The sequence below is a fragment of the Aspergillus flavus genome, chromosome 5 (assembly GCF_009017415.1).
Source record: "Aspergillus flavus chromosome 5, complete sequence".
Lineage (NCBI taxonomy): Eukaryota > Fungi > Ascomycota > Eurotiomycetes > Eurotiales > Aspergillaceae > Aspergillus > Aspergillus flavus.
In genome coordinates this window covers 307,796-334,217 of record NC_092408.1, presented here as the reverse complement: position 1 = coordinate 334,217, position 26,422 = coordinate 307,796, and the positions used below count along the sequence as shown (strand labels likewise).

Genomic DNA, 26,422 nt, shown 5'->3' with positions numbered 1-26,422 from the left:
TGGACATTTGGAAATGATTCAGTCCTAATAAACGTTTCCAATATACCATCAATTCTCGAAAACTTGATATAGTCACATGGGAGTTGCAATTTAGCTGCACCCAGGACAGACTTTTCGGACGCGGTATCCTTTCAAGAAATATGTTCTTGGAACTTGGTATACTGGTTAAATTATATATCGAAATAGGACAAAGAGAAATGCTCTCCGCTTTTGGGCAATCGTGCCACACTTATTGATCGGATTTCCCCCGTGGCCCACGGCCGACCGGACCGGGTCTTGAAGGAAGCCCTCGGTGCTATTATGCCCTTATCACAACGTCGGCCAATCCATCTGTATTGGTTTCAAATTACCCGGACCACGGAAATCCTCCAAGATCTCGGCCTGTTCGCTCAAAAGTATCCGATCGACTTGGGTACCGATTTGAGCCAAACTCCTCATTCGTGCTAGATCCTCTGGATTGCGCTTATCGCCACGAGCAGTCGTATTTTTCTCCCAGTGTCCCTTGGAAAAGGCTATCAAGGTCGTGATATGCTTCCGCGAAATATCGAAAACCAATGAACAGACGGTGCCGGTTTCCTCGAGCCAGTTACACTGCCATAACTCTCCGGGCCGGATGCATTGGTATGTGGCCGATTGAAACGCCGAACGCCCCGCCATGGGGCCCCCATGAATGGCATAGTTTATGCGGTCCTCGTTGTAGAACCACATTTCATAGCGCCATTTCTCTGGATTTCCCTCCGTATCCTGCGCTGCATAGTCATATATCAAATGACGATCGCGAATGTCTTCATCGAAGGTGGATCCTTGTAAAGAAGGAAGAACCGGCATTTTGAAGACAACGATGTGTTTAGTCTAGATCCTGGAGCACAAGCGCGAAAGCGATGCGAAAGCGATACGAGGGAAAAGTTACCTCGGGTAAATTAGAATAATATATTCATTTTGGGTTCTTTAAAAATAGTCTTTAACCACTATGGTGAACTTAAAGTTGTCTACCTACGTAACCACTTCGCCGAAGAGCCCACAACATATGTAGATGGGTCAACCAGTGGCTAAGCACTCCCGAACCCTTAAAAACTCTCAGAGAGTTTCTTCATCACCTCGGGATCCCATGACATCATGATCTAGCCGTTAGCCCCAAGATGATAATCGCGTCGATCCTGAGCTTGGTCACTCCCGAGACAATGGATCTCCGCCTGAATGGGTCCCTGGCAATCGAATCATGATTGAATGATGAGTTGGTAGCCGAACCTGAACCTGGAATGGAGTTTCAGGCTGTAATTATCCATTGCATCGTCGTGAAACACATTGGCTTTAGTGGAGTGAGTAGAAATATATCTTGCTCAGGGCTGTTGCTGGTGTCGATCACGTAATCCAGTGATAGGGCTGGAGTAAATATATATATCTAGTGCTCGTTTTGGATTGAGGGCATAGTACTCTCCTCAATATACAATTAAACACCAGGAAATATTATAGATTCATATATTCTCTTTTTTAAAAATCACGCCTACTTATCTCCTGTACTTTAGAGTCCTTCTGTAGTTTCTTTTATAAGCCTGAGGCGAGATACTGTATATTTTACAAGACTAACCAGACTCACACCCACATATAGGCTCGAGAGCTGTACAGCGACATGCTTTCATTCAAGAATATTAATCCAACCTTGAAAGATAAGAGTCACATAAATAGGATTCAAAGTCCTTTGAGAACTTTAAAGTTCAATAGCTAGGCTACTAGGTAGCTTTCGATCAAGGGGCCCATCAACCTATGTTTTGCACGTCAAGTTCCGACCATGGAGACATTGGTGAGAGGGCACAAGATAATAACGAAAGAAAGCCAGGAGAGTAATAGAGAGCCATTGATGCTAGAACTACTATTAGCATACATAAAAGCTGACGAAAAAAGGTACAAAAACTGTGATGGGCTGAATTCGACCAATCATATTTCGCGATTCCTTAAGGTACCCATGGGTACTGCAAACCCTCAGTATCTATGTACTTTACCTTCTATACGTCCCTATGTCCAATATCATGATGATTATCCATGTGTATAATTGAGTCTGAATTGCTCAACTTCCCTGCTTCGTAGTATGTCCGTACTAGCTGTGACGCTTTCTCCACAAATTTCATTTCCCCAACCTCACTGTGTCCAGTCGATCTAAAGATCAGCGCCACGTGCATCCCTTTTCCAGATAAGGAAGAGTCAATACCTGCAGTGCTCAACAACTACCTCCCGCCCCTATATAATTATGATGCTTTCCGCAAATTCAATCGCCATGCTGATAGTCACACGTCTTACTCGCTGTGACCACATTGTTAGGGGTCGTGGGCGTCGTCTCGTCTCGCCTCAATTGTATCTGATATAGCGAACAATCGGTGCTTATCGGACTCATGGTTTACGCGTCTCATTTTATAACAATGCAGGCCGTTCTGGCCGGCGTCAGCACAAACCTGGCTGATGCTCTTGCTGCCTCGTCGCTGCCTGGGGCTCCGTCTTATGAAGCCCCAGCTGGCTTTCCGACCAGTGCCTTCTCGTATGTTTCAATTGTTCAAACGCAGTACCGATTTGAAGAAAAATACTGACAACTCTTGATCTAGATCTTATTATTATCTACCTGCAGAGCCAACCCAAGAGCCGCAACCAATTATTCATGATCCTATATTGAATATCACGTTCCCTTATGACTTGACGAATCCTGATACCATCCCGAAGGAGAATAACGACCCTGTTTTCTTCCCAGAGCCATCTGTAAATCTATCGGAGCCCCAACAACAGGCATTGGTTCACGGGGTAGTGGCCAATGTTACCCGCATCATCGCTGCGAACAATACGAACAGTAACTGCACCACTTGCAAGGCAGCTTTGGCCGCGGCTAAACCGGCTGCTTTGTTTGCGCCAACAATAGTGCCCGAAACGTTGATCTCTCTATGCAAAAAGTTCAAGTTCGCCTCGGACGATGCATGTGAAGAGAAGTACACGGCGAGTGCGTTTGGAGCGATTTGGACTCAAGTCCTAGCCTATGCAGACGTTCAGGGTCTAGACGGAGACTACATATGCAATTCCCTGAGCAGCACTTTCTGCAGTCAGCCTGTGACGAACCCGTTAAACGTGTCGGATTGGTTCCCAAAGCCAAAGCCGGCAAACCCACGCGTTCCTAGTCCTAGTGGTGAGCGGATTAAGGTGCTGCACTTGTCGGATTTTCATCTGGACCCACGTTACTCCGTGAATTCTGAGGCAAACTGCTCATCGGGCATGTGTTGCCGAAGCAATCTCTTCAACTCGTATTCAGAAAACCAGGTTCTCCTTCCTGCTTCTGTCTATGGGTCCTACAAATGTGATACACCATATGACCTTGGTCTTGCCGCCCTGGAAGCTGTTGGACCTTTGACTGGAACTGACAAGGACAAGAATCCTTTGGCCTTCACCTTGTATACAGGAGATTTAGTCTCGCATGACGACCCCGCTACTCAAGTTGATCGGGCCTATACTCAATACACAGAAACTAGTGTATATGGTATGCTGAAGTCATACCTCTCAGGGCCAGTCTTCGCTGCTTTGGGCAACCACGATACCAGCCCTGAGAACATTGAATCTCCACACAGCCTTCCAGGACCATTGGGCCAGCAACAGAGCTGGAACTATGATCATGTTGCAGGGCTGTGGCGACACGAAGGGTGGATTGATGAAGCCGCTGTCCAGGAAGCCAAGCTTCACTATGGGGCATACAGCATTAAAACCCATCATGGTTTGCGCATTATCACGTTCAACACAGGTAAGTCAGTCACCAGGACCTTAATAGTGCGATTCACTGACGTGTGACTTGAAGATTTCTGGTATAAGTCTAATTATTTAAATTTCATCAACATAACAAACCCTGACAACTCCGGTATCTTTGCTTGGATGATCTCCGAGCTTCAGGAAGCAGAGGACCGTGGCGAGCGTGTTTGGCTTGTTGGCCATGTTCTCTCTGGATGGGATGGTTCCAACCCTCTCCCTGATCCCACGAATCTCTTCTACCAGATTGTAGACCGCTACTCCCCTCATGTTATTGCAAACATATTCTTCGGCCACACGCATGAAGATCAATTCATGGTATACTACGCGAACAACGGCACAGTTCAGAATGCCGAAAATGCTTTGACCACTGGCTGGATTGGACCCAGCGTAACCCCTTTGACAAATCTTAACAGCGGCTTCAGATTGTACGAAGTGGATACAGGGGATTTCAACATCTACGAAGCATACACCTTCTTCAGCAACGTGTCTGACTTCAGCTCTCTCACGGAGACGGGACCGGTATATCAGTTCGAATATTCTACACGGGAAACGTATGGCTCTGCCGCTGGGTGGGACAAGGAGGCCCCCCTGAATGCAACGTTCTGGCATCAAGTTACCGAGGCTATGGAGAGGGACGGAGACCTAGTAACCCAGCAAAACGAACTACAGGGTAAGATGAGCGTTAAGAGTCCCAAGTGCACAACTGCGGAGTGCTGGAAGGCCAAGATCTGCTACATGAGGAGCGGAAGTGTGGCCCTCGGCAAGCAATGTACCCAAGGGTGAGTCTACCACATTGATCCACACAACATGGTATACTGACAGAGGAGGTAGGTACGGGTCTGTGCAAAGCGCATTTACGCCATCTACAAAGTAAAGCTATACATATGTAAGCACATTGTTGTATGGATCTTCTACAAGTACGCGAGGGACCACATTTACTCGCTTTTCCAGCACTTAATGTACTGTATACATGTATCATTTGCCATTTTCTATGACAACACAGCAGCAATACTTAGATAAACTTTCTCTGTGTTCACCTCGTCCGAGATCATAGAAACTCAATGTATAGGCTTCGGGCATCATATGAGCTCTTGTTGGGAGTTAGCGCCGCGTTATTGAGTAACTGCGGAGACTTCGTAAAGTAACCCTAAAGTATGCCATAAGGAGTGGTCTAGGAACGAGCCGATTATCTCATATTGAACTGGTGTGGTTCAGAAGACAGCCGAGTGCCTAGACCATGACTGCCGAGTCACGCCACTGGCGCTTCCATATAGCTGAGCTAGATCCTTTCTAATATTAATGAGGCTCGTTCGTCCACATTGTCTTCAGTATGAACGAATGCCTTCATGATGCAAAACTGGGGTCTTTACTAGGGTGAGTTGGCAAACAGGATTCTTCTGATTCTGGAGCTATGGTACTGAGTATAGGAATACATGAAGAAATCCTTATCTCAATTGAAGCTAACTATATGCGTCGAAGCTAGAACAGGCCATGACTGGTAAAGGGGAAATCGATGTCAGAGGGACCCTGGATCTCTTGGGGGAGTATAGGGTTTCATTGGGCGACAGGTCGCCTACCTTTGGAACCTATCGTCATTGGGGTCGGTTTAAGTTTTGGACTTTCATCGAGAGTTAGAGGGAATGGTGACGGCATTTACGTTTCATGTCGGATCGAGGCGGAAGATCGCATAGGATGATGGGCCGACGAAGTTGCACAGAGCACCGCCTTGCCTGCATGAGGCGCTTCTCTGATATTTTGTTGTTATAGGATGTATACTATAGCAGGCCAGCGCTAAGAATAAGTGATAGGCACTGCAGAAATGCCTGACAACTGTTTCTCAAGGAGGCGCGGTTGGATATTCTCCGAGGTGAACTAGGTAGTATATAATGTAGGATACCATCATTTAGTAACTCTTTCTCTCAGAGAGTGGTTGCTAATCCACTATCCATTTAGAAAATTTTTTTTTTATTTGCGTTGGTGGTGATTTCATGATTCGCATGACGTCGCAGCCATCCCGCAGCATATCGTCATCGCCCGCCCTCCCGAACATTCCGCTCATACAATATCAACCCCATCATCCCTAGAATCCTTTTTACTTTTGCCAATCTATCTTCGACTAGCTCCACAAACATTGCGCCTTTTTAGCGCCTGAGACAGTTTCTCTCTGCTGCGAATATCCTACACAATCGACGCGGTTCACCGTACGCGACTGTCCGAGACTAAACGTATTCACCAACGTATACAAAGCCTAAGCTGTCGAAATGGCTATGAACGCGATTCAGCTCGGCCTTCGGCTGTGGGAGGTATGTCGCTCTTGATAGTGACGGGAGTCCCAATATCGCACCTAGTACCACAGAATTATCTAACAAGATGCGCTTTGAAACAGTTCCTATGGACCCTGCTGGTCATGGCCCTCGTTGGTAACATGATCGCCGATTCATTTAGCGGAAACCCTGCGACCGTCAACTATGCCATGTTTGTGTCGGCATTTTCCATGTTCTCGCTGTTCTACTTGGTGCCAGCGTCCTTTAATCTCGACTGGGCGATCCACCCGATCATCATGATCGTCTTGGACACTCTCAATGCGATTTTCTTCCTTACGGCCGGTATCGCATTGGCCGCTAGGCTCGAGGCCCACAGCTGCAGCAACAACGTACGTGTGATCAATGAAGCTCGGGATCTGAGATGCACATCGATCGCAGCAGGATTCGTGCTATCGGCAGACCCACCCACTATTGAGATCCACCGGCTGATTGTCGATCATCTAGGAATACACTCTCAACAACGAGATTACCAATGGCTCCGTGCACCGCGAGAAACGTTGCCGTGAGGCGCAGGCATCCACTGCCTTCCTTTGGCTCGCCTGGGCTGGATACACGGCTTCCATCGCCCTTTCATCCTTGGCCGCCCGCCGATCCGTCAACCTTCGCCCCCGGACGGGTCCCGCCCGTGGAGCCCGTCCCAGCATGGCCCAGGTCTAAAGAGAGGAAGCCTAGGGAGTAGGGTAAGGTGGTCATGTTTGGGAATCTGCTATAAAGAACTAACCGTGTTGCTTTCCGCAGGATCTACGGTGCCAGCTGCTTGGTATTCTATGATCTTACCTGTGCGACTAGACATGAGTCAATACTTCATGTTCTTAGCCAATAATTGCAGGACATGTATACGTTGTCAAACGCCTTGAAAACGCCGTCAATTTATGAGAACGACCAACCGTACCTCGCGGCAATGTGAAAAATGACTATTCCAGCATTTCTATACTAATTACATACATCAGTTAATAATACTCTCTAGGGCTTGGTGATGGAGTTGTGGAATTGTTTTTGTATATTCTCTCTAGCTGTTGGCAGGAAGCTAAGAGCGGGATGGATATGGAGTATAATGAATAACAAGAGATGGAGAATGATTGGGTGAATCGGAGAAGGTTGGAGTTTTGTATCTGTTTTGCTGTATGTTCGAATATCGTAATGTTATATGAAGCTTGATTTTAATTTTCCTCTAATCAGTTGTAGACACAGGTGTGAACTACGTATGAACACGTGTATAGGTAGTATAGCAAAGTGGAGGGTCAAATTTCCCTTTACGTTCAATCGATCTGATAGCTCTTGAGTCACGATTCTCGCCCCACTGGTGCTCTCTTTCAAGCACTCATAACACTGGCTGTATCCAAATGTCATACAATTGAAACTGATCAATTTATAAACGCCTTAAACCAGGAAGACAGCCCTGCACACAGCCTTAGAGAATTGATAGCTCAACATCGGCACTCTGTGGCTGCACGGTTACGATGCCGGTCTTTCGGACCTCTTCATTCGCCTCTCCAAAGTACCGTCCGGAACGAAAGCTGTTTAAACATTAGTGTCGAGCCAGGATGCCGTCATAATAACTTGCAGTCGGTCGTCACTCACCTCCAGTGAAGATTAGCTTTGACAACATTTTGTACTCCACGAATGTATTGTTGGACCTCCGAATCGACACTCTGGCCCCAACTGGGTAGGTCTGCTAGCGCAAGGTACCAGTCATGATAACAAGAAAGGAGCATACCACCAATGTGGTCAAAGGCCATCTGTGCGGGCATTCCCGCTCGTCGACAAATGGCAACCATGTTATGAGCTACACCTTCTTTCTACAATTCCAGTACGTCAGCAGAGATATCCCGGACGAACTGGCTTTGTAGATTTTTCATAGGTACTGACCTCTTCTTTGCAATACGAGAGAATGTCGTTTTGACTATGGTCGTTGAGTTTTCAGTCCATCTCTCTTTTGGGTCAACACTCACAGTAGGACTAGGTCAATTCCTATTCTTTCTATCTCTTTGATGCTTCTAGTCTCGAAGACTGAGTCTGGGATATGGAGTTTGTGACCATACCTGCTCAGTGTTAACGGTATTGCGTGAATATACCTTGAGTGACTGCGGGGACGTACTCAACTAGGGCAAAGAGAGGTGAAACTCCGGCAGACTGTCTGCGTAATGCGAGCATCTCGTCGAGTGTGGGGTATTCACCCCTAGAACAACTATGAACTTGTTCGATGGCTCCGTTACAATAATCTCTCATCGCCTTTGCAAACCTGCGACGGACACCTTGAATATTCATTAGTCGGGGCCACGGGTGTCGCAGCGTTAAGGATCATACCGATTGGAGTAGCCTATGCAGGTTAGCAAATCTCTCCTGGCAAGCAGAAAAAGGCAAGAAAGTAGCCGGTACTTACCTTGGCAAGGCGACGCCATACGGAATTATGGACTTGAACCAGAGGGTGCTCTTCGCTATCGTCTGACACAGTCCTATCATCCTGCATACCATTTAGGAGACTGTTGACCAATTGTTGAGCTTGTATGGGGTCATCCTTTAGGCCTCCATTGTCGAACACTGGAGAGATATGGCTTAGTATTTTGACCAGAAAGACAATCACCGCAAAGCTCACTATCATCAAACGGGAAGACCTGGTTGCGATACCAAACGGCACAGGTTAGCAGTGATACCTTCAAAGGGCATTTATCGTGTCAGGGTTAATACACATACCCAGTTGCCCCAATCGCATATCGTCTGAAATTCCAAACGCGAAGCATCTGGTACTACGATTGAGCAAAAGTACGAAAAATCACAGTTTGTGATAACCCTTCGAGTCCTGTCGCCAAATGCACATATTCTGCAATGCACCCGTTTAGCGCTGCATGTTGTTTCTTCTGGAGGACATACTGACCTTGCTATCCATAACTCGGACTCCTCTTTTACCCTCTCATAATACGTGTTCGTTGCTGGCTTTTCTGATAAGAAGAGCACAAACATGTTAGGAAGGCGTACGGACACATGGGCATCTCGACGCGCATTCTTCCCCATTGGCAATATCAATTCGTCAGAAAGTCGTGGGATCTCCATGGTAAAGACAAAAACCCAATGAAAAATTGGTGTGCAAATTGAGACAGCCTCTAATTAGTGAAAGAAAACAGGTACCCTGTTAGCTGCTACCGCCCTTAAATACTGCGATTATGATGATACTCATTTTCCAAGCAAGACTAGTCATCCCTTGAACCATTGCCAAATGCGCAGAAAACCCTGAATGATGTCAAGGTCTACCTAGAAAAGACAATCCCGGGCCACGGGTTACATCGATTATGTGTTTTCCAGGAAAGTCCATTACCGAATTCTGCTACCTGCAGACAAAAGAAAGAAGGTGGATTAGTTGATAGTCATATAGTTCACTAATGATTATCCCAATATTACCGCAAGTACTTCGCCACAGTGGCTGATGATCCTGCACTATCGATCTTTAGATCGGGATCTCGTTCATGATGATCGTGGTTCCTTATTCAAGCCATATCTGAGACTTTATTGTTGCCTCAAACTAATTCGATCTATTGAATTATAGGCCTGAGCGGATCTCTTATCCGGCCTCCGACACGATGGTTGACTCTGTCGAGTGGGGAACCGTTCACCATTAATGGATTTAGCGCGCTTTATGGAGCATCGACCAAGTCATGGTTCTGTGTGCAGTTCCAGTGGAATGGTACAGCCACGTATAGTTGCGCGTGGATATCGATTTCTTTCATAGGATTTTCTTATCATCCCATCCTCCCGTCAGCCAATGCAATGTTGGCCACTGTCCTCCTCGGAAAAAGCAATACAACACCTTGATCCCTATACGTAGTTCCACACGATTGGACTGCAATGACGATCGGGGCTGATCTGCGAAGTTTATAATCTCTCTTTCTGGTCTCGGATGGCCTCCGAATGCAAAACTAACATTTGTCATACACAGCGCACTTCATGGCACTAAAGCCTGACGAATGTGGGGGCATAACAGAGCTTGGGTCGTTCTGGGGATGTGTAGAAGGACAGATTCGGCCGGATGTCGTCTGAACTTGACAGTGCAGATGTAATATTGGCTCTATAGCAAGTAGATGAGCATAAATTCCAGCATTCTGCCCTCAATAGCCCGAAAATGCTCACAGCTTTGTTTACATTGATATACTCGAGTTTTTCCTCAAGTCATTAACGATATGAACACCACTCTACCCCCTAACTCTAGCCCTGGCGACCATGTCCGCAAATGGGGCTACTCTTTTACTTGGACGGATAGCCATCTCGCCAGAGAGAAGACAGAGCCTCTGCGTCAGCAGTTTGATACATTGGGTGCTGCTGCCCTGGAACGGCTTCAGTTTATACGATCTTCATTGCTAGAAGATAGCAAAGCAAAAGGGACCAGTCCTCCTTCAAATGATCTTTACACTATTCTCCGAGACCATCATAGGAAGGATGCGGTCTTAACTCGATTCTGGAACGAAACTCATACAGTCCCAGACTGGGTTAACTGGGAGCAACTTGAGCGAGGCCAGCGGTTTTTGCATCGCTATATAATTGCCAACATTGTTGGCTTTGCATTACAGGGATTTGTGGCAGAAAATTCTGTAATACTCCTTTTGACCATTAGGAAATCCATTGAACAGTGTACGACTGACTAGGATTCTACGTTAAGGCGGCCTCCAGCGTCGTGGAAGTCCTCGTCCGGACTGGCAGCTTCTCGACCCGTATGTTGCTAAAAAGATTACTCGAGACCTTCCAATGGTTGATCCAAGTCACTCACAACCTCGCTACCATCCAACCTGGCGGCGAAGGCCATATTGCAACCGTCCGGGTCCGACTTCTCCATTCATCCGTCCGACAGCGTATCCTGCATCTATGTCGCACAAAACCTCACTACTTCGATATTGACCATTATGGTGCTCCCGTCAACACATTAGATAGTATCCACTCCATCAGTACTTTCTGCTGCAATCCAATGTGGCTCCAACTGCCTAGGTTTAAGATCAACCCTTCCCCCGATGAAGTCAAAGACTACATCGCCCTCTTTCGATACCTTGGTTACCTTCTCGGAACACCAACATCATACTTCGAGACGGTGGAGAAGAGCAAGCACACAATGGAGAGTATGGTCGCCCACGAGCTGCATACCACGGAGACGTCACGCGTGGTCGCTTATAACTTTGTCGAATGCGTGTCGAACCTCCCTGCCCCGTTCCATGTCTCGAGGAAGTTCATCGAGGCTGGTAGTCGGTGGATCAACGGGGACGAGATCTGCGACGAGCTTGAGCTCGGGAAGCCCGGGTTCTTATACTACTTTATGTTTGCCGGTTACAGTGTTCTTGTTCTAGGGCTTGCTTGGCTGCAACGGACGATTCCTATGTTTGATGGTTTTATGATCAAGGTATATTTTACAAGTCTCGCGTCCTGAGTGATTTAGTTGTGCTAAGTTTTATATACCAGCTCTCACGAGACCTCTTGTATCAGGGGATAGTGCTACGAGAGCGCACTCGTTTTGACTTCAAACATATCCCGCGCGTGGGCAAAACGATCGGGAGAGAGAAATACAGCTCCGGTGAAGACAATCGGCCTCGGAAGGCGTGCAAGTATCCTCCATATTTGAATGATACTTTCTATGATATCACAGATATAGGGCATCTTGAGCTGGTGTGTCTTAGTGTGGCTCTTTTCGCCGGGGGACTATTGACTGGGTGTGTGATCAAGAGCGGACTATGGGCTTACAGTCAGATACAGGATTTAACTATGTAGGGATGAGGGATTCAACATGGTTTAGCTAGTGAACAGGATCAGTGGGCTATATGGGGCATATTATACTCCGTATGTTGCCTTATATGGTGTGGGTGTATTCGATTGGGATATGGGCCCTGAGTATAGTGGGTATGGTGAAATATATTTCTTGTTGCCAGAGTTCTACGCAGGGAGACAAATCGAGTAATGCCCCACTTCACTGTTTCGTTGTAGCAATTAAGCCAATTTTATGAACACTCAGCCGACATTATACCATTCTGATATACTCCGGCATCTGCCCTGTCGGGCTTTGATCTTTGAGTTCAATAGTTGAGGTATGGATGCCCCAAACTTGAATACTCCTTTGTCGTCTCAGCGCCAATCGAAGCATGAAGTGGCTTTCTTCGGACTTGTTAAGTGCAATGGGTATGTTCGATACCTTAACTAGAAATTGAACTAAAGAGGAATTTGTTGTTTTGATTGCTTTTATCTATTACTGGATGCACTCCGGTCATGTTGACATCCAAAGTGCGGCCAATCGTTTCGACTGGGTTCAAGTGCTGCTCTAAAGCTTAGCGTGAAACTACCGAACATCTGTCTCTTGGCGTAGGAAGAAATAGGATCCCACGTGTATCGATATGAGACTACATTTCGGAGCATGGGTCAAGTGTGAAGACTTCTCAGTGTGATTTTGTTGTTGTTTGTTTTGACCGAAAGTTTGCATTGTGTATTTATGTACAATTGGTGGGGTTGAGAAACGAGGCCGGGTATGTGCCGTGAGAATTGTTTCCTGAAGGTTTCCTAGAATATTAGAAAATCAAGCAAATTGAATGAAGGACAAGTGAAATTATAAGGAGAAAATGAAGGTGTTCCTGACAGGCGGGGCAGTGTGAGAGAAAGTAGCCAAAAAACCCCCTCCGCGCGGCCCGTGCAAGAATTTCTCCAGAAGCTCTTGCGAGTGTGTTTAATTGCGTTCCCTCCACCAACTCCTTTTCGTGGCCTTTTCGCTCCCCTCATCAACCATCACACACCCACCGCACACAATGGCTATCCAGTGAGCTTGCCCTGCCAATTGTTGGCAAAGGGAGTGCGCTAATTTCTCCATCTAGCTACTTGATTCTCCTCTCCCGTCAGGGCAAAGTGGTTCGTTTACCCTCGTGGCCCACCCAACTTTTTGACCGGTCCGGAAGTCCGGCTGGATCTGACTGAATTCTTTCTCTCAGCGCCTGGCAAAATGGTTCACAACTCTTTCTCCTAAGGAGAAGGCTAAGATCATCAAAGATGTGACCCAACTCGTCCTGTCCCGTCGGACAAAGATGTGCAACTTCCTCGAGTATAAGGGTACGGGTCCAGCCACATATATACTTGCCATTCCACAACCCCCCCTAACCGACATTTGTTGTCAGACAGCAAGGTTGTTTACCGTCGTTATGCCTCCCTCTTCTTCATTGCCGGATGCGCTTCGACCGACAACGAGCTGATCACCCTCGAAGTCGTGCATCGCTACGTCGAGCAGATGGACAAGTATTACGGCAACGTCTGCGAGCTGGACATCATTTTCAACTTCCAGAAGGCATATTTCATCCTAGATGAATTGCTATTGGCGGGAGAGATGCAGGAGAGTAGCAAGAAGAATGTCCTCCGGTGCATCAGTCAACAGGACAGCTTGGAAGACATTGAGGTGAGTTATTGACCGCCGTATCTTGCTTAGAAGTTCGCATAAACGATGGCAGGAGGTCTGTGGGTACTACGATCGGATGCGATCGTATCCATCATCAGAGCTCTGCCGGGGCTGTTTTAGTATGCTCTTTTGAATGCTTGGTTCTATTTGCTGCCCGTTGTTTCTTGGGCTTGTGGTATCCTTTGCGCGCGTTGCTATTTCGCTCCACTTTGCTATATATCACCCAATTGTTTTCCTGCAATCCTTTTTGCCACCGCGGTCGTTTGCTGCATCTCGTGCGTTCCGATCCTCCTTTGGCCTACTGTCGATCGACGCTAATAAGAATTGTCCTCTATCTAGGTTGAGGAAGATGTGGTTACGAAGATCATGTAGCGGCCTTTACATTCGGCAACTGAGCGTTCCTGTGTTTCTATATTTGGATTTCCGCTTTGGGAAATATTGGGAGGACATATTGGCGTTGGACGTACATACTAGGCGTTGTTTTCTACACAGTTCACGACCACTAATTAATACCACATGGCTATGAACATGCTTCAATTATGGATTCAACCAAGGAAAGTGACTTTCATCCCAATGTTTGGTACTGACCCCGTGTTATCTGGATCGGCGCCCGTGAGGTAGCTGAATGATATCACTGGCCGAGACCGTTGCCACGTGACCCTCTCCGACCCCGGGTTGCAACGCGCCTCAGCTGAGCCAGGCCCCCCCAATTGCCGTACGATAGTTTCATCCCCAAGTGTCCCTCCTGGATCTCTTCCCATCTTCTTTTTCATCTTGCTTTATTTGTCATGGCTATTTGGCCGTGATTCACTCAAATAACTTACCTTCTGTCCATTGAATAACTGCCCAGCCAGCCTAGCGCTTGTTGCCAACTCACGACCTCTTATCTCCGATCGGCTACGTTTCAGCCGACGTGGACGCTGCCTTATCGCTTAGGATACTGTTGATACCTGATTCATCTGCCTGTCGCAAGAAGGGGCTTTCTTATCTCTTACAAAGGGTTAATCGCCTTGTTTACCTTGTGCTTTGGATCGACCGGTCAGGACTCTTGACCGCTATTGTCAAAGATGAAGGTTCGCATCCTATATTCCACCTCCATCCTGAAATCCGTATCCCCGATGCCATGCTAACGGATTGCTTCCACTAGTTTCTTCCCCTTCCAGAGATCGAGGATGTGACGAGTTCCCTGAATTTCGACACCGGTGATTGCCACATTTTAGGAGGCTGCGATCTTTACACGACAAAGGCAGCACGTGCCGACCGGAAGTTGTATAAGAACATCGAACAGTCGCTTGAAGCGCAATACGAATCGACTCTTCGCCTGTCCGCATCGTTGTCGCCTCCAAATGCGTCGGACGCGGCCGCCTCGCTCAATTTATCCCGGTCTAGCCCCTTCGGACCCCTGAGCGATCATTCCAGCCGGAGAACCTTCGCCTATCTAATCGCAACCCTAAACGCAAGCCATCCAGATTACGACTTCTCTCATGTGTTGCGCCCGTCGGACTTCCATCGCGAGAGGAACATCAAACGGGTGATGAATACGATTGATTCCACACTGTTCAACCTTCGGCCACGTGAAGCCATCGACCTCGCTCCCCCATCACCAGTGACAATCTCGGGGTCATACAATGCCGGGGCCTCTGCTACGTGGGGACCGAGGATGTGGCAAATAATCGATGAGCAGCTATCGCTCAATGAGTGCTCCATCTACTCCTACTCTCCGGAAGAAGATCCTTCCGATGCGGACGACGGAGCGATCTGGAGCCTGCACTACTTCTTTTTTAACCGTACTCGGAAGCGTGTCTGTTATCTCTACCTCAGAGCCATCCCGATCCTTAGTCACACGCCTAGCGATGGAGTTGCTACGCCGACCGCAAAGAGGACGTACGACGACGGCTATCTCACACCGGACCTTGGGTCAAGCAAGCGGGCCCGCTACTGGCTCGGCGACGTGGTGCACTTGGAAGACGAGAGCGAGTCCGACGAAGAGCACGCCAGCAAGCCAGCCCGACCCGTTGTGGACGAATACGACAACTACGTGCTCAGCGACGAGGAATTCCGATCTAGATCTGGCAGCAAGGGCACGGTCCGTGCCATGAGTGAAGAAATTGCCGACTCGATGGAGGTTTAAATTACGATTCAACCCGTTATGTTACGACTTGATATTGCTTCGCTGTCTTACCTTTTAATCTTCCGCTGATGCTCCCTCTTCTTCGATTCGATTCAATATGGATATTCTTAACGTTTTGCTCAGTTGTTCGCTACGTCTGCCGCATCTGCACAGGTTTGGGGCGTTTGGTGACCGGCAGGGATGATAATAGGCCCCTATTTGATGAAGTCGTCGTTTCGTTGTGTAGGTTTTGATCATTTTGCGCTGCATACCCAATTCGTTGCGGCGCGCCCGGGGCGTTGAATTGCTTGTCTTTCTTTCTGTTCTTGTATTTACGATTCTTGATCACTGAATTAATTATGCTATTGTACACCGAGTGGACGGTCTGAGGAGTAGAACCCAGTAACCACAAGATTTCTGTTTAACACAAGAAAAGCAAATAGAAAAAAAGAAAGGGTGAACAATGATAATGACATTCCCCCAATACTCTGTAAAGAACCCACAAAACGTAATACCAGAACGATAATATTGGGATATTCCCAGGACATACCAAAGGTCCAGTCCAAAGAAACAACGAGTTGGTCCGTGCACGACGGGGAAAGCTGTCCCTTCCGATCCGCATATACATACACGCCCAAATCTCACCTCCTCCAAGCAATTAACCAACCTCAACCCCTTCCTTCCCCTATCTATAGACCAAAATGGCCGACGACGAAGAGCGCACCAAGGCCGAAAAGCTAGCCGCCGCGAAGAAGAGGGTACGTTTTGACCATCCACCTATGACCTTTTGTTCCATTGGAACCCAAACAAGAACTCAGCGGATAACTGATTATTTCAAATCGAACAGGTCGCGCAGCTACAGAAGCAGAAGAAAAAGGCGAATAAGAAAACATCTGGTTCTGAGGCTTTTACAGCTAAGGAAACGAAGGAGTCTTCGCCGAGCACGGAAGATAAACAACAAGTAGAAGAAGGACAACCACAAGCTACAGAAGAGTCGAAAGAAGAACCGAAGCCAACGGATGACGCCCAAGAGAAGCCCGAAGACCAACAACAAACACAAGATGAACCTAAACAACTACCTACCGAACAACCCACCTCCCCCTCTCCCTCGACCGAACCCCAGCCCGCCGTGAAAGCGGATACGCCGTCGCGCCATGGCCGCCAGCCTTCGCTGTCGATCCAGTCGAAGATGAGGTCGTCTTCGTTCCGGAAGGGGTCCGTTTCGCAGGGTAGTGCGTCGCCTTCGCCGTCGGCGATGTTGAAGTCACCTTCTTTGCCGCCGTTGACGGCTGACGGGGAGTCTGTGCATGAGGTGTATCGGAAGCAGGCGGGGCGGATTGAGGAGGTGGAGAAGGAGAACCGGCGGCTGGAGAAGGAGCTTGAGGAGGCGACAGGCCGGTGGAAGAAGACGGAGGAGCAGTTGGAGGAGTTTCGCGAAGCGAGTGTTGATGTTGCGGAGTTGAAGGAGAAGTTGGCTAAGGCTGAGGAGAAGGTGGGGGAGGTTGAGGAGTTGGTTAGTTTTTCTTTACTTTTTCTTTCCCCTATATTGCTACGGTTGTGATGTGGATGGATGTGACAATGGCTATGGTTACAATATTGGATCTGTTACTGACGGTGGTTATAGAAAGCGGAGATTGCCTCGCTCCAGAGACAGAACTCGCATCTGCAGAAGACGCATCGGAGTACTGCGTCACCGGCCTCGTCAGAGTCCCCTCCCGCAGATCTTGTGCAGCAGCTTGAGTCGAAGTCTGCCACGATTGAGGCTATGGAGCTTGAGATTTCGAATCTGCGCGCTCAGCTCACGGATCAGTCCTCATCGAGTAGCGCCCATGAGGCGCAGATCAAGGCCCTGGAACAGAAACTGTCAAGCACCGAAGCAACGCTGGAGAGTACGCAGAGCGAACTCACGGAGACTAAGAATGCCTTAACCCGTGCTTCAGAGAAAGCCGTCAAGGAAGGAATGGACAAGACGTCCACAGAAACCCAGATCAAGAACCTAGAACGGGAGCTCTCGGAAGCCAAGGAAAGCAAATTTGAATCTGAAAAGAAGATCGAAACTCTCGAGAAAAAGATCGAAGCAATGGGCAACCTGCACAAGGAGTCAGAAACACGGCACCAAGCCCGCCTGCGCGAGAGCGAGAAGACAGAACAAGAGGTCGCACAGCTCCGGAGCCGACTAGCCAGCGCCGAGAATGAGAATCTCCGGTTGAAGGAAGAGCAGGAGACGCTTCGCAAGCGCAACGCCGTTGGCGCGGACGACGACGGCATCGACGAACTCGAGGACGAAGAACGGTCCCGTCTGGAGCGCCGAATCCGTGACTTGGAAGGCGAAATATTTGACCTCCGTCGCGGAGTGTGGAAGGAGAAACGCGAGGAAATTGCTCATGGCCGTGAACCGAGTGTCGCTTATGCTTCCAATGCCAACCAGGCTGCCAATGCTTTCGACGATGTTGACCTCGTCGGTGGAGCTCCTGAACACGCCCGCCGACGCAGCATGCAGCAGCATTCGTCCTTCTCGACTGTCCTCTCTAGCGGACTGGCTGCTTTTACTGGGGGTAACACGTACGGGAACAGAGCCCGCGCCCCCTCGAATAAACAGCACCCTCCCGCGGCACGGGGCAGTCTCGAGCTCCTATCCGAGGAGAACTTCGACGACGAGTTCGATGAGGCAGAGTTTGCCCGCGCCCAGGCCGAGGAAGAAGCTCGCAAGCGCGTCGAATGGGTCCGCGAGATTAAGAAGAAGCTCAAGGACTGGCATGGCTGGCGGCTGGATCTGGTTGACAGCCGGGCTGGAGCGGAAGGAGCTGGAGTGGGAATGGGTGAGATATTCGAGATCTAGACTTATATTTCATAGTTAAGCTGGTCATCTCTTTATGTATTATTGTTTATGAGAAGGTTCATGTTCATGTTCACGGACTGTGGTTGGATGGAGTACGGCGGATGCGTAGATATCCCAATCGATGATGTTTCATTCTTTATTATCTCCTTCACTATCACGTCTTTTCGAATGTCTTAGATTCTTGTAGCTGTACTGATATCTATCAAGTAATAGACAAACAACAAACGGGGAAATAGTACAAACAAGGAACACCGAAAACAAGACACCGTTCAAATCAATCACAACCCAACAACCCAAACAACAAAAGAAGAAGAAAAAAAATATCAACTACTCATCCGTCAACTTCCCATCAAGCACACCCTCCGACCTCTTCTTCCTCCCCCTCCTAAGCAGCTCCCCACCCCACCCCGCAATCTGATAAAGCCAACCCCCAGTAACCATAACCCCGGAAACGGTATTCACGAGCCTAATCAACAGCGACAAGAAACTGCTCCGCTCCTCGCTGATCATGAGCAGGATGGGCTCGATGTTATACTTGAAGAAGATGCCCGGGATGTAGTAGGGGTTTTCGGGCAGCTCGGCGCCCTGGCTGGTGGCTGCGTATTGGTTTGTGAAGATGACGTTCTTGGAGTGGCTGGGTTTGGAGGTGTAGAGGGTGCTGTCGAGGGCGGCTTGGTGGCCCTTAGAGTAGATTGTGGGGACGACGGAGAGGAAGTATTGGTACTTGTAGTAGTGGGATTCTGTGGCTGCGATGGTCTTGTCGAGGGGGTTGAGGAGGGTTGGGTAGTGGGGTCCGAAGGAGAGTTCGGTTATCATGTGGGAGAAGTTGAATGCTGTGATGTATTAGTTCTGATCCTAGGCTCTATAGCCAATACGCGAATCACCAAGGGAGTCAAAGGGAGAGAGAGAGTGTGTGTGTGTGCGGAGAGAAGGAGGAAAAAAAGAAAAAGAAAACATACTCGAATGATCCAAATGTCCCCCCATATCCCTATACCCATGACCTCTTGCCGTGATATGGAAATCCCCCTGCACCTTATTTCCCTCCAGACTTCCATAAATGCGACACGAATCGACAGCATCTCCTCTCCGCAGCTTGGGACCCTTGGGGAACTTCCTCCTGGGGTTGTGTCTCACCTCACCCAGCACATGGCGCACATGGGCGTCCTCCTCCTGCGCCTCTAACCGGCTCGGTTCCTCGCGACTAAGCGTCTGATACTCGTGGTCGTAGTTGCGCTTGTCCGTCCAAAGCTTCCAGCTGGTGGGGTCCTTCTTCAGCAGCTCGCCGGCGAGAATGCGGTCGCCGGAGGCGTCTTGGATGTTGACGTGTAGGGCGTCGCAGGGCATCTGGACGACGATGTCAAGGTTCAGCTGGAGGTCGTGGGAGACGCCCTTTTCGACGCTGAAGTGGTGGTTCTCGGAGCCTTTGAACCACGTTTTGAATTCGGAGATGGAGAATACGCTGCAGATGAGGAGGATCAGGACGGTCCATTGGCCGCCTCGACGGGAGGGAGCCGTGTAGTCGGGTTTGGTTTTGGCTGGACCGTGTATGTTAGTTTATTTCTTCATATTTACTGTGGGCTTTGGTTTCGTCCAAGAGACGTACGGAATGCGTCGAATGTCTTCAGGCCGCCCTGCAGCCCGGACTTCTCCCCGAACGCACCCTCATCGAGGTCGTGCGATGCGAAGCCATTCATGACGAATCTGTATCGCAAGGGGTGGATAAAATCAATAGATCAAGGCATGAATGAGAATCGAAGAGAAGGGAAAATGAATGGACGCCAATTGGGCCGGGGAGTGGGTGTCAGGGTGGGAATGAATGGTCGGGGAAGAACAATGGAGGCGGAGCAGTTGCGCGCTTGAGGCCAAGTATTCAATTCGCTGCTTATCGGGAGATCTTATCTGATCTATCGGTTTATCATCGACCACCTTTTGTATACACTACTGTTTGTTTACTTGTATAACGACATCTTTCTCGTTGCGATGGACATGCCCGTCCATTCCTTGAATTTCCATTATATGTACACCGTCCGGAATCTATGAATGTTTATGATAATTAACTATACTTGTCTTCGTCAGTATATGCATCGATGCTCTGATTCTAACATAACCCATGACTCCTGACCCTCCCACCATCCACGACCATGGGTAGAGCTGAAAAGTGAAGTGACAGAACAAAAAGAAGTGTAAGTATACAATGTCCTGTGTGAATGGAAAATACCATCGAGTCCATCGATATGGGTAAAACATCGGGCAGATATGGAAAGAGTAAAAAAAAAGTGTAATGATAAAATCCAAGAGGAAATTATAGTCAGCGAGCGACAAGGGGTTAGACATGCAATGTGGAGCAATAAGCTGGCTTCTGAGGTCGTAACAGAATTGCAAACAGTATGCTCAAAGAAGGAGACAAAACGAAGGCATCGTGTAAAAGCATACAAATGCTCAAGGGTATAAGATGAACTCTTTCCTCGTCCACCTCTATCGGCGCAGTTTGAATCATGAAAGGTGTACAAAACCGCAAACATTCCCGACCTCTTCATGCAACTTAATAGTCAAACAATTATTATTACAAAGATGCAATGGGAAGAAACAAAATGAAAAGGCAAACGAAGAAGATAGAAAGAAGTTAGCACCCAGCCTTATTTAGTTCTCTGATAATGGTTAGCAGGCCGTACGCCGATTTTGGTAGAGCATTCAACTCACCAGGCTGGTCGCAGCCGCCGCTGTTGCGAGGTCTGGTTTTCCACTGATGCTCCTACCAGCAACGCGAGGCAATGCTGACCCAGGAGTCGTTGTAGAAGTAGTTGTACTTCGCTTGGGGGTGGACGGTTGGACACCACTCACAGTTGAGTGGCGCTTCCCGGCTATTGGCTTGACTGGAGAGCTACCTGAGACATCTCGGCTACGCAGAAAGGTGCCATGCTTGAGACTCGTGCCAGGTGGTTCTGGAAGAGGGCGCCCTGACGACGGGGTTGATAGAGTATTCCCCCGCTTGGCCGGGGAATTCAAGCTCGCTGTATATGTCCTAGACCGCGAGGGCATTTTGAGCCCTGTTAGGAATTCATGCCTGAGGGCATCGTGCGGGCTAAGACGGCGGGACGGGTCCCAACGAAGGCAGCGGGAGATGAAGTCGAGGAAAGCCTCGTCGTCGCATTTCAGGACCTGCCTGAGCTCCTTCGAACTTGGACGCCGACGTCGACCTTTTGAGGAGACCGTTAATCTCGGTTTGCCCAAGGAATCAAAGAAGAGCTTCTTCCGTGTACTCTTCTCGATCAAGTGTTTCTCTGGAGGCCCGAAAACCTCCATGATACAGGCAAGCTGCTCTTGTTCATTCTCTCCCGGGAAGATGGGATATCCCGTGTACAGCTCAGCCAGGATACATCCTAGACTCCACATGTCAATGGGCATGCCGTATGACATGCCAAGAATGACTTCTGGTGAGCGATAAAAGCGACTCTGGATATAGGTATAGACCTTCTCGTTCTCGAAGCAGCTAGAGCCAAAGTCGATGACTCTGATCTCGGAACTCATTGGGTGTACAAGGAGAATGTTCTCCGGCTTGAGATCGCAGTGGATGACTTTTTTGGTGTGGAGAAGCACCAGCGTACTCAAAATCTGTTTCGTAAAACGGCGAATGAGTTTGACAGAGAATCCTTTGAAGTCATGGGCTTTGATGAACTCATATAAGTTCATTCCCAGCAGTTCTGTAGATATGCAGAGGTGTCCCCTGAAGTAGAAGCTTTGGGTGAAATTGACAACGCTATGCCGACGATGAGGATCCCACTCTTTGAGCTTTTGAAGCAGATTAACCTCAATCAAGGCTTGCTGGTGGAACCTCTTCTTGTTGCGGATGATTTTCACAGCAACCAACCCGCCCGTTTTGTGATCAACACATCTTAGAACTTGACCAAAGCTTCCCTTGCCCAGAACGTCGATGACTTCGTATCTGTAGGCTAAGTGGTCCCCAATGACAATATTGTAATCACCGCGATCATCATCGTAGCCAAAGTTAGCGGCTTGTGCATTCAAGTCTCCGACATGTTTCTTTGCATGTTGGGTTCCGCAGAAAAAGATATCTTTGAAGTCAATAATTTCACCACGCTCAAAGATATTCAGATTTGCCATTTTGAGAGCCTGAGCTGGGCTGACACGCTCCTTCGGCCCAGCTTTGCGGCGCAGTTCATCTAACTCTTTCGCCGCGTTTTCGAAATCTTTTCGCCTGCCATTAAGTTTCCGCATCTCGTCGTCAGCGATTTGGATATCGGGGTCAACGTTTGGATCGGAAGAAGTGGAGTTCATGGCAGCGTTCGACTTCGCAGAGTTGAGTATTCTGTGAACTGGGGAGAGGATCGATGATGCAGAACGGTGGGATGGGGCATCACTATGACGCGACTCGTTCGAAATGCTGTGTTCTAAAGAAAGACTCTGTTCGCTACTGAAACTGGGTTTCCGTATTGGCGAGGCTGCCGCGTTTGATACAGAGACCTGTCGCTTTGACTTGAAATAGCTTGGCTTTAGCGTGGGACTTGTATTCTTCGCCGTTGATAGGTTATTCCAGGTTGCAGACGCTGGAAGCTTAGGTGGCGGCATGGGCTCGAGTTTAGTGGGGTCTGTATTTGCGTCCGTTACCTGCTGAGGTCGAGAATTGCTCCTGTGGCGGGTTATCGTGATCTTATTCATGAAAGAGGACCCAGAAGTGCTGTTGTTGTCGGGATCAGACGGGGTAGAGATCTGACTGATTGTTTCTGCATTGGAAGAGAAAGCAGATGATTGAGTTTGAGGACGTGGACCCGTCAACTTGTGAGACTGTGACACTCTGGAAGAGTAATCTGCACTAGCCTTTTGGCGGAGATTATTAACATCACTGTTGCTCTTAGGGAGCGAGTACGAGACATAAGGCGAATTTGTCCTTGCACCAACTGATGTGTTTTCGAAAGATGCTAATGCGCTGGAGCTGCTGGCTGTCCTCAAGGTAGCACCCGAAGACGTACTCACAACAAAATGTGCGGTGCTGCTCCTCGCTTGTGTGCGTGGTACAGCGTCGTCTTCGACAGCGAAGAAATTAGCTTTCGAGGCAGTAAGAGGGGTACTTGGAGTCTTCGCGACAACCTGACCCGTTGGCGTATGTGATTTCGCATCCTCCTCTCGGTCTTTCATGGCTTGGATCTTGTTAGTCATTGGTGTACCCAAAGGCAACAGATTCAACGGCGGCAATTTCAGCGGCTGAAGGTTCCTTCTGCCCAAGCTAGCAGTTGGTTTGTGCTTGGCTTCTGGAGTCTTCAATGCTCGTTTGGCGGGTAGATCCATTGTATCATCTTCTGTTGCACTAGCTGTAGGGTTTGTGTCCGACTCCGTGTCCGATTTGCCTTTCAAAACAGCAATATCCACCGGAATGTGCGATTTGCGAGGAGCTGTGCAATTTGGTTGCTCAGGCTCCCCTTTCGGAGACTCGTAGGCTTTAGGAATAGCAGGAACAGGAGGGACTTCCTCGTCTGCTGGCACAGTGTGCTCTACACGAGGTTTAGGCGTAGGGAGCCTAGAAGATGATGCAGCCTGAGCAAGCCGGGTTTGTAATGAACCCCCGGAATTCCTTGCCGAGTTATGACTCGTGGTCGACGACAAAGATAACCCAGAGCTATAGGATTTACGGGAAGGATCCGGGGTAGTTCTGTTGGAGGAAGGTGTCACACTCTTCCGAGGGATGTAAGACGGCGACTGGGCGCATGAGCGAGGACGGACAGGTAATGAATCGGTCTGAGTCGGAGGAGTATAAGGCAAAGGAGGCGCCTGAGGTGCCGTTGACATACGCTTCAGCCGTCGTGCATCCGTCGGACTTATAGTACGAGCCCCTAAGCCTGTCGCGTGCGGGGGCATTACAGAAACCCTTTTTGATGTAGATGATGGGGTCGTAAGCGGTGCTTGTGCATTCTTGACTGGCGTTCGGACGGCATTGGTTGACGAAGATCTGGAATGATCCGCAGATCCAGAGGTCGTCAGAAAGGCTTCGCGAGGTTCCCTTGACGGAGGCTGTAGGGATTTAGCCTTGATATTTCGCGCACTGGTTGGTAGTCTCGTTGCATCGTTTGGCATAGATTCTAGATTTTGCGTGCGTGGATGCAGCAAGTTGTGGCTTGCGTCGGCACTAGCCTTCCTACTCGACAAGCTTTGTCGCCTCGCAGACGGAATCGAACCTTGTCCTATCGATTTACGCGAAGTTCGTGGAGCAGCGCTGCTTGCATTTGACGGTTGGGCGAGACTTTGACGGCGACTCCGAGTAGCTGTAGCCAATGTCGGCGGCCGGGATGGTACTGAGTCGCTCGGAGGGTTGCTAATGGTCACACTTTTCCTCCTGATAGAGTTGCTCCTCAACCGTCTAGACATCCCGTTTTCATCATTCTTATTCGGGGCGGGATTGATTGGGGGAAAGCCTGAAGCAGTGCCTCCGCTTCGGGGCAAGGGAAACTGATTGAGACTTGATTCCGCTATTATGCTGTTGTGGAAGTCATCAAAATTGATGGGCGCGAGGAATTCTGCGTTTTCGGGTGGAGTCTGGTTTAGGTCTGTTTTCAACAGATTACCCATGCTGGTAGATCGCAGGCTAGCAGGGTGATTGTTACTCTCCGTCGGATCATTCGTGGAATCGATTGACGAGTTAACGGAGTGGAAGAACGACCCGGGGTGATTGCTATAACGATATGGGTCAGAATCATACAATATACCAATAATCTAGAGCAGTGGGCCTGGCGGGAATGCGTTTTAGGGTAGTAGCAAGGACACGAAAGCGAATGGGGAAAATGAAGAGAGAAAGCTCCGTCTACCTTCTTCGGGCAGGCTCCTGCGGTCGCGGGCCTTGCGGTGCCCTCTGATCTCGAATAGAGAACCTCCTCCTGCTTGTCACATTTGGGATTGATCCCCTTGTCTCGGTTGACGAATAGGAAGCTTCTGAAAGAAATGGTGTTGAGGCGTGTTTTTGCAACCGTCTGCGTGGGGGACCTTCTGCAGTACAACAAAAAGACATTAGCGGCCAGCTGCAATGAGAATATTTCCATCGCGCCGGGTGAATCTTACCTCCTGATCCTGAGTCTTCATTTCGAGACGGACTCGACGACCTCGATTGAACCTTACGCGACTGCCCCTTCTCTGAATATGGCTGGGCCGGCAGCTTTTCCGGCATCCTCAAACTCTCCGACTGTGTCGACCCCCGAACGTGATACGGATGCACTTAGGGCAAGAAACTGGTGGCTGAATGGCGATAAATTTGATGTGGGATCCCAATCGCTATGGGATTTAGGAGTAAACGACTTCTCTGTCTCTCGAACAAAGGAGTGCCTTGACCAACAATGTCGCGCGACCCATCAACGGTGGTTAGCGGTCCATTGCGGGGGTCAAGAACAGCAGTTTCTGTTCCAGAGTATAGAGGGGAGATCCGAAGGGGAAAACGACCTTCGGGGGAAAAGTTGAATCGCTGTCCAATTTCGTTTCAGATTCCCCTGAAGGAATAAATATCGGCGCGGCGACGATGTCGATGACGGAGGGAGACTCTGCCTGGGGCAGCAGTTCTGATGGACTTTTTGGCGGTAGGGGAAGAAAGTTACGGGACGTATATAATCAACCGGTAGAACAAAAGCAACGAAGAGGAAGGAGCCAAGAAACAATTTCTTTAATCAACAAATCTAAACAATTATCCCTCAGCTTGAAACCTGCCAGGACCTGCCAGGTGCTAAAGAAAAACAATAATTAGAAAAAAAATAGCCAAAAAAATAGAAAGAGAAGTTGCAATCCCAGTGGAGTCCTGGAAGAAATTACCTGTAAACATAACAAGCCCCAACTAAGGATTAACCTCTAAACAACCATCGCCAAAAAACCCCCCTGCTCCTTTTTGCTGCGAGAGTGACCCAGTTGCATGCCTGCAAACAGCACAAACAATGCTGTTGTGGGAAGGTATAACACCCAAAACATATTAGGTTATATTACCT

At 48.7% G+C, this 26,422-nt stretch overlaps 10 protein-coding genes across 10 annotated transcripts; 6 read left to right on the top strand and 4 right to left on the bottom strand.

Moving 5' to 3' along the window:
- Positions 1–309: 309 nt before the first annotated feature.
- F9C07_6853 (phenol acid carboxylase) lies at positions 310–828 on the bottom strand (the record flags this gene model as incomplete). The annotated part of the gene is made up of 1 exon (XM_041286506.1): positions 310–828. One exon carries the CDS (start codon positions 826–828, stop codon positions 310–312), a length of 519 nt encoding a protein of 172 aa, XP_041147125.1.
- Positions 829–2,414: 1,586 nt separating this feature from the next.
- On the top strand, positions 2,415–4,557 carry F9C07_6854 (putative sphingomyelin phosphodiesterase; the record flags this gene model as incomplete). The annotated part of the gene is made up of 3 exons (XM_041293159.2): positions 2,415–2,530; positions 2,595–3,769; positions 3,824–4,557. The coding sequence occupies 3 exons, from the start codon at positions 2,415–2,417 to the stop codon at positions 4,555–4,557; spliced, it is 2,025 nt and encodes a 674-aa protein (XP_041147124.2).
- A 1,148-nt stretch (positions 4,558–5,705) lies between these two features.
- F9C07_2284328 (putative non-classical export protein Nce102) lies at positions 5,706–6,755 on the top strand (the record flags this gene model as incomplete). The annotated part of the gene is made up of 3 exons (XM_041293158.2): positions 5,706–6,077; positions 6,161–6,427; positions 6,543–6,755. Exons 1-3 carry the CDS (start codon positions 6,036–6,038, stop codon positions 6,753–6,755), a joined length of 522 nt encoding a protein of 173 aa, XP_041147123.1. The 5' UTR covers positions 5,706–6,035.
- A 754-nt stretch (positions 6,756–7,509) lies between these two features.
- On the bottom strand, positions 7,510–9,170 carry F9C07_6856 (putative pentalenene synthase; the record flags this gene model as incomplete). Its single annotated transcript, XM_041293167.2, has 10 exons — positions 8,974–9,170; positions 8,793–8,919; positions 8,695–8,713; positions 8,482–8,639; positions 8,406–8,418; positions 8,197–8,353; positions 8,051–8,140; positions 7,968–8,001; positions 7,680–7,897; positions 7,510–7,615 (listed from the first exon to the last, which is right to left on the bottom strand). Exons 1-10 carry the CDS (start codon positions 9,147–9,149, stop codon positions 7,510–7,512), a joined length of 1,098 nt encoding a protein of 365 aa, XP_041147122.1. The 5' UTR covers positions 9,150–9,170.
- Positions 9,171–9,710: 540 nt separating this feature from the next.
- On the top strand, positions 9,711–12,460 carry F9C07_1612303 (uncharacterized protein). The gene is made up of 3 exons (XM_041293157.2): positions 9,711–10,678; positions 10,747–11,475; positions 11,535–12,460. The coding sequence occupies exons 1-3, from the start codon at positions 10,271–10,273 to the stop codon at positions 11,838–11,840; spliced, it is 1,443 nt and encodes a 480-aa protein (XP_041147121.2). The 5' UTR covers positions 9,711–10,270; the 3' UTR covers positions 11,841–12,460.
- A 359-nt stretch (positions 12,461–12,819) lies between these two features.
- On the top strand, positions 12,820–14,035 carry F9C07_6858 (putative AP-1 adaptor complex subunit sigma). The gene is made up of 5 exons (XM_041293156.2): positions 12,820–12,873; positions 12,929–12,962; positions 13,043–13,160; positions 13,226–13,500; positions 13,840–14,035. Exons 1-5 carry the CDS (start codon positions 12,863–12,865, stop codon positions 13,870–13,872), a joined length of 471 nt encoding a protein of 156 aa, XP_041147120.1. The 5' UTR covers positions 12,820–12,862; the 3' UTR covers positions 13,873–14,035.
- Positions 14,036–14,217: 182 nt separating this feature from the next.
- Positions 14,218–16,043, top strand: F9C07_2284325 (mitogen-activated protein kinase MAF1). Its single transcript, XM_071510688.1, has 2 exons — positions 14,218–14,573; positions 14,648–16,043. The coding sequence occupies exons 1-2, from the start codon at positions 14,568–14,570 to the stop codon at positions 15,629–15,631; spliced, it is 990 nt and encodes a 329-aa protein (XP_071364210.1). The 5' UTR covers positions 14,218–14,567; the 3' UTR covers positions 15,632–16,043.
- A 138-nt stretch (positions 16,044–16,181) lies between these two features.
- Positions 16,182–18,591, top strand: F9C07_2284324 (putative myosin heavy chain, embryonic smooth muscle isoform). The gene is made up of 3 exons (XM_041293155.2): positions 16,182–16,368; positions 16,458–17,123; positions 17,235–18,591. Exons 1-3 carry the CDS (start codon positions 16,312–16,314, stop codon positions 18,447–18,449), a joined length of 1,938 nt encoding a protein of 645 aa, XP_041147119.1. The 5' UTR covers positions 16,182–16,311; the 3' UTR covers positions 18,450–18,591.
- F9C07_2284323 (putative COPII-coated vesicle protein) lies at positions 18,592–20,325 on the bottom strand. Its single transcript, XM_041293163.2, has 3 exons — positions 20,053–20,325; positions 19,409–19,984; positions 18,592–19,282 (listed from the first exon to the last, which is right to left on the bottom strand). Exons 1-3 carry the CDS (start codon positions 20,141–20,143, stop codon positions 18,777–18,779), a joined length of 1,173 nt encoding a protein of 390 aa, XP_041147118.1. The 5' UTR covers positions 20,144–20,325; the 3' UTR covers positions 18,592–18,776.
- Positions 20,326–26,311, bottom strand: F9C07_2284322 (protein kinase). The gene is made up of 3 exons (XM_041286505.2): positions 25,265–26,311; positions 21,150–25,131; positions 20,326–21,097 (listed from the first exon to the last, which is right to left on the bottom strand). Exons 1-3 carry the CDS (start codon positions 25,618–25,620, stop codon positions 21,086–21,088), a joined length of 4,350 nt encoding a protein of 1,449 aa, XP_041147117.2. The 5' UTR covers positions 25,621–26,311; the 3' UTR covers positions 20,326–21,085.
- Positions 26,312–26,422: the final 111 nt, after the last annotated feature.

What these genes read in the sequence shown, in the direction of transcription:
- F9C07_1612303 (XM_041293157.2), top strand. Translation starts at nt 10,271, where the DNA reads ATGAACACCACTCTACCCCCTAACTCTAGCCCTGGCGACCATGTCCGC. An exon ending in GATTTGTGGCAGAAAATTCT is followed by an intron (nt 10,679 to 10,746) that starts GTAATACTCCTT and finishes TTCTACGTTAAG; the next exon opens with GCGGCCTCCAGCGTCGTGGA. An exon ending in TTGATGGTTTTATGATCAAG is followed by an intron (nt 11,476 to 11,534) that starts GTATATTTTACA and finishes TTTATATACCAG; the next exon opens with CTCTCACGAGACCTCTTGTA.
- F9C07_6858 (XM_041293156.2), top strand. An exon ending in TCTCCCGTCAGGGCAAAGTG is followed by an intron (nt 12,963 to 13,042) that starts GTTCGTTTACCC and finishes TCTTTCTCTCAG; the next exon opens with CGCCTGGCAAAATGGTTCAC. An exon ending in CAACTTCCTCGAGTATAAGG is followed by an intron (nt 13,161 to 13,225) that starts GTACGGGTCCAG and finishes ATTTGTTGTCAG; the next exon opens with ACAGCAAGGTTGTTTACCGT.
- F9C07_2284324 (XM_041293155.2), top strand. Translation starts at nt 16,312, where the DNA reads ATGGCCGACGACGAAGAGCGCACCAAGGCCGAAAAGCTAGCCGCCGCG. An exon ending in TAGCCGCCGCGAAGAAGAGG is followed by an intron (nt 16,369 to 16,457) that starts GTACGTTTTGAC and finishes CAAATCGAACAG; the next exon opens with GTCGCGCAGCTACAGAAGCA. An exon ending in TGGGGGAGGTTGAGGAGTTG is followed by an intron (nt 17,124 to 17,234) that starts GTTAGTTTTTCT and finishes CGGTGGTTATAG; the next exon opens with AAAGCGGAGATTGCCTCGCT.
- F9C07_2284323 (XM_041293163.2), bottom strand. Translation starts at nt 20,143, where the DNA reads ATGAATGGCTTCGCATCGCACGACCTCGATGAGGGTGCGTTCGGGGAG. An exon ending in GAAGACATTCGACGCATTCC is followed by an intron (nt 19,985 to 20,052) that starts GTACGTCTCTTG and finishes TACACGGTCCAG; the next exon opens with CCAAAACCAAACCCGACTAC. An exon ending in GGGACATTTGGATCATTCGA is followed by an intron (nt 19,283 to 19,408) that starts GTATGTTTTCTT and finishes AATACATCACAG; the next exon opens with CATTCAACTTCTCCCACATG.
- F9C07_2284322 (XM_041286505.2), bottom strand. Translation starts at nt 25,620, where the DNA reads ATGCCGGAAAAGCTGCCGGCCCAGCCATATTCAGAGAAGGGGCAGTCG. An exon ending in CAGGAGCCTGCCCGAAGAAG is followed by an intron (nt 25,132 to 25,264) that starts GTAGACGGAGCT and finishes ATATCGTTATAG; the next exon opens with CAATCACCCCGGGTCGTTCT.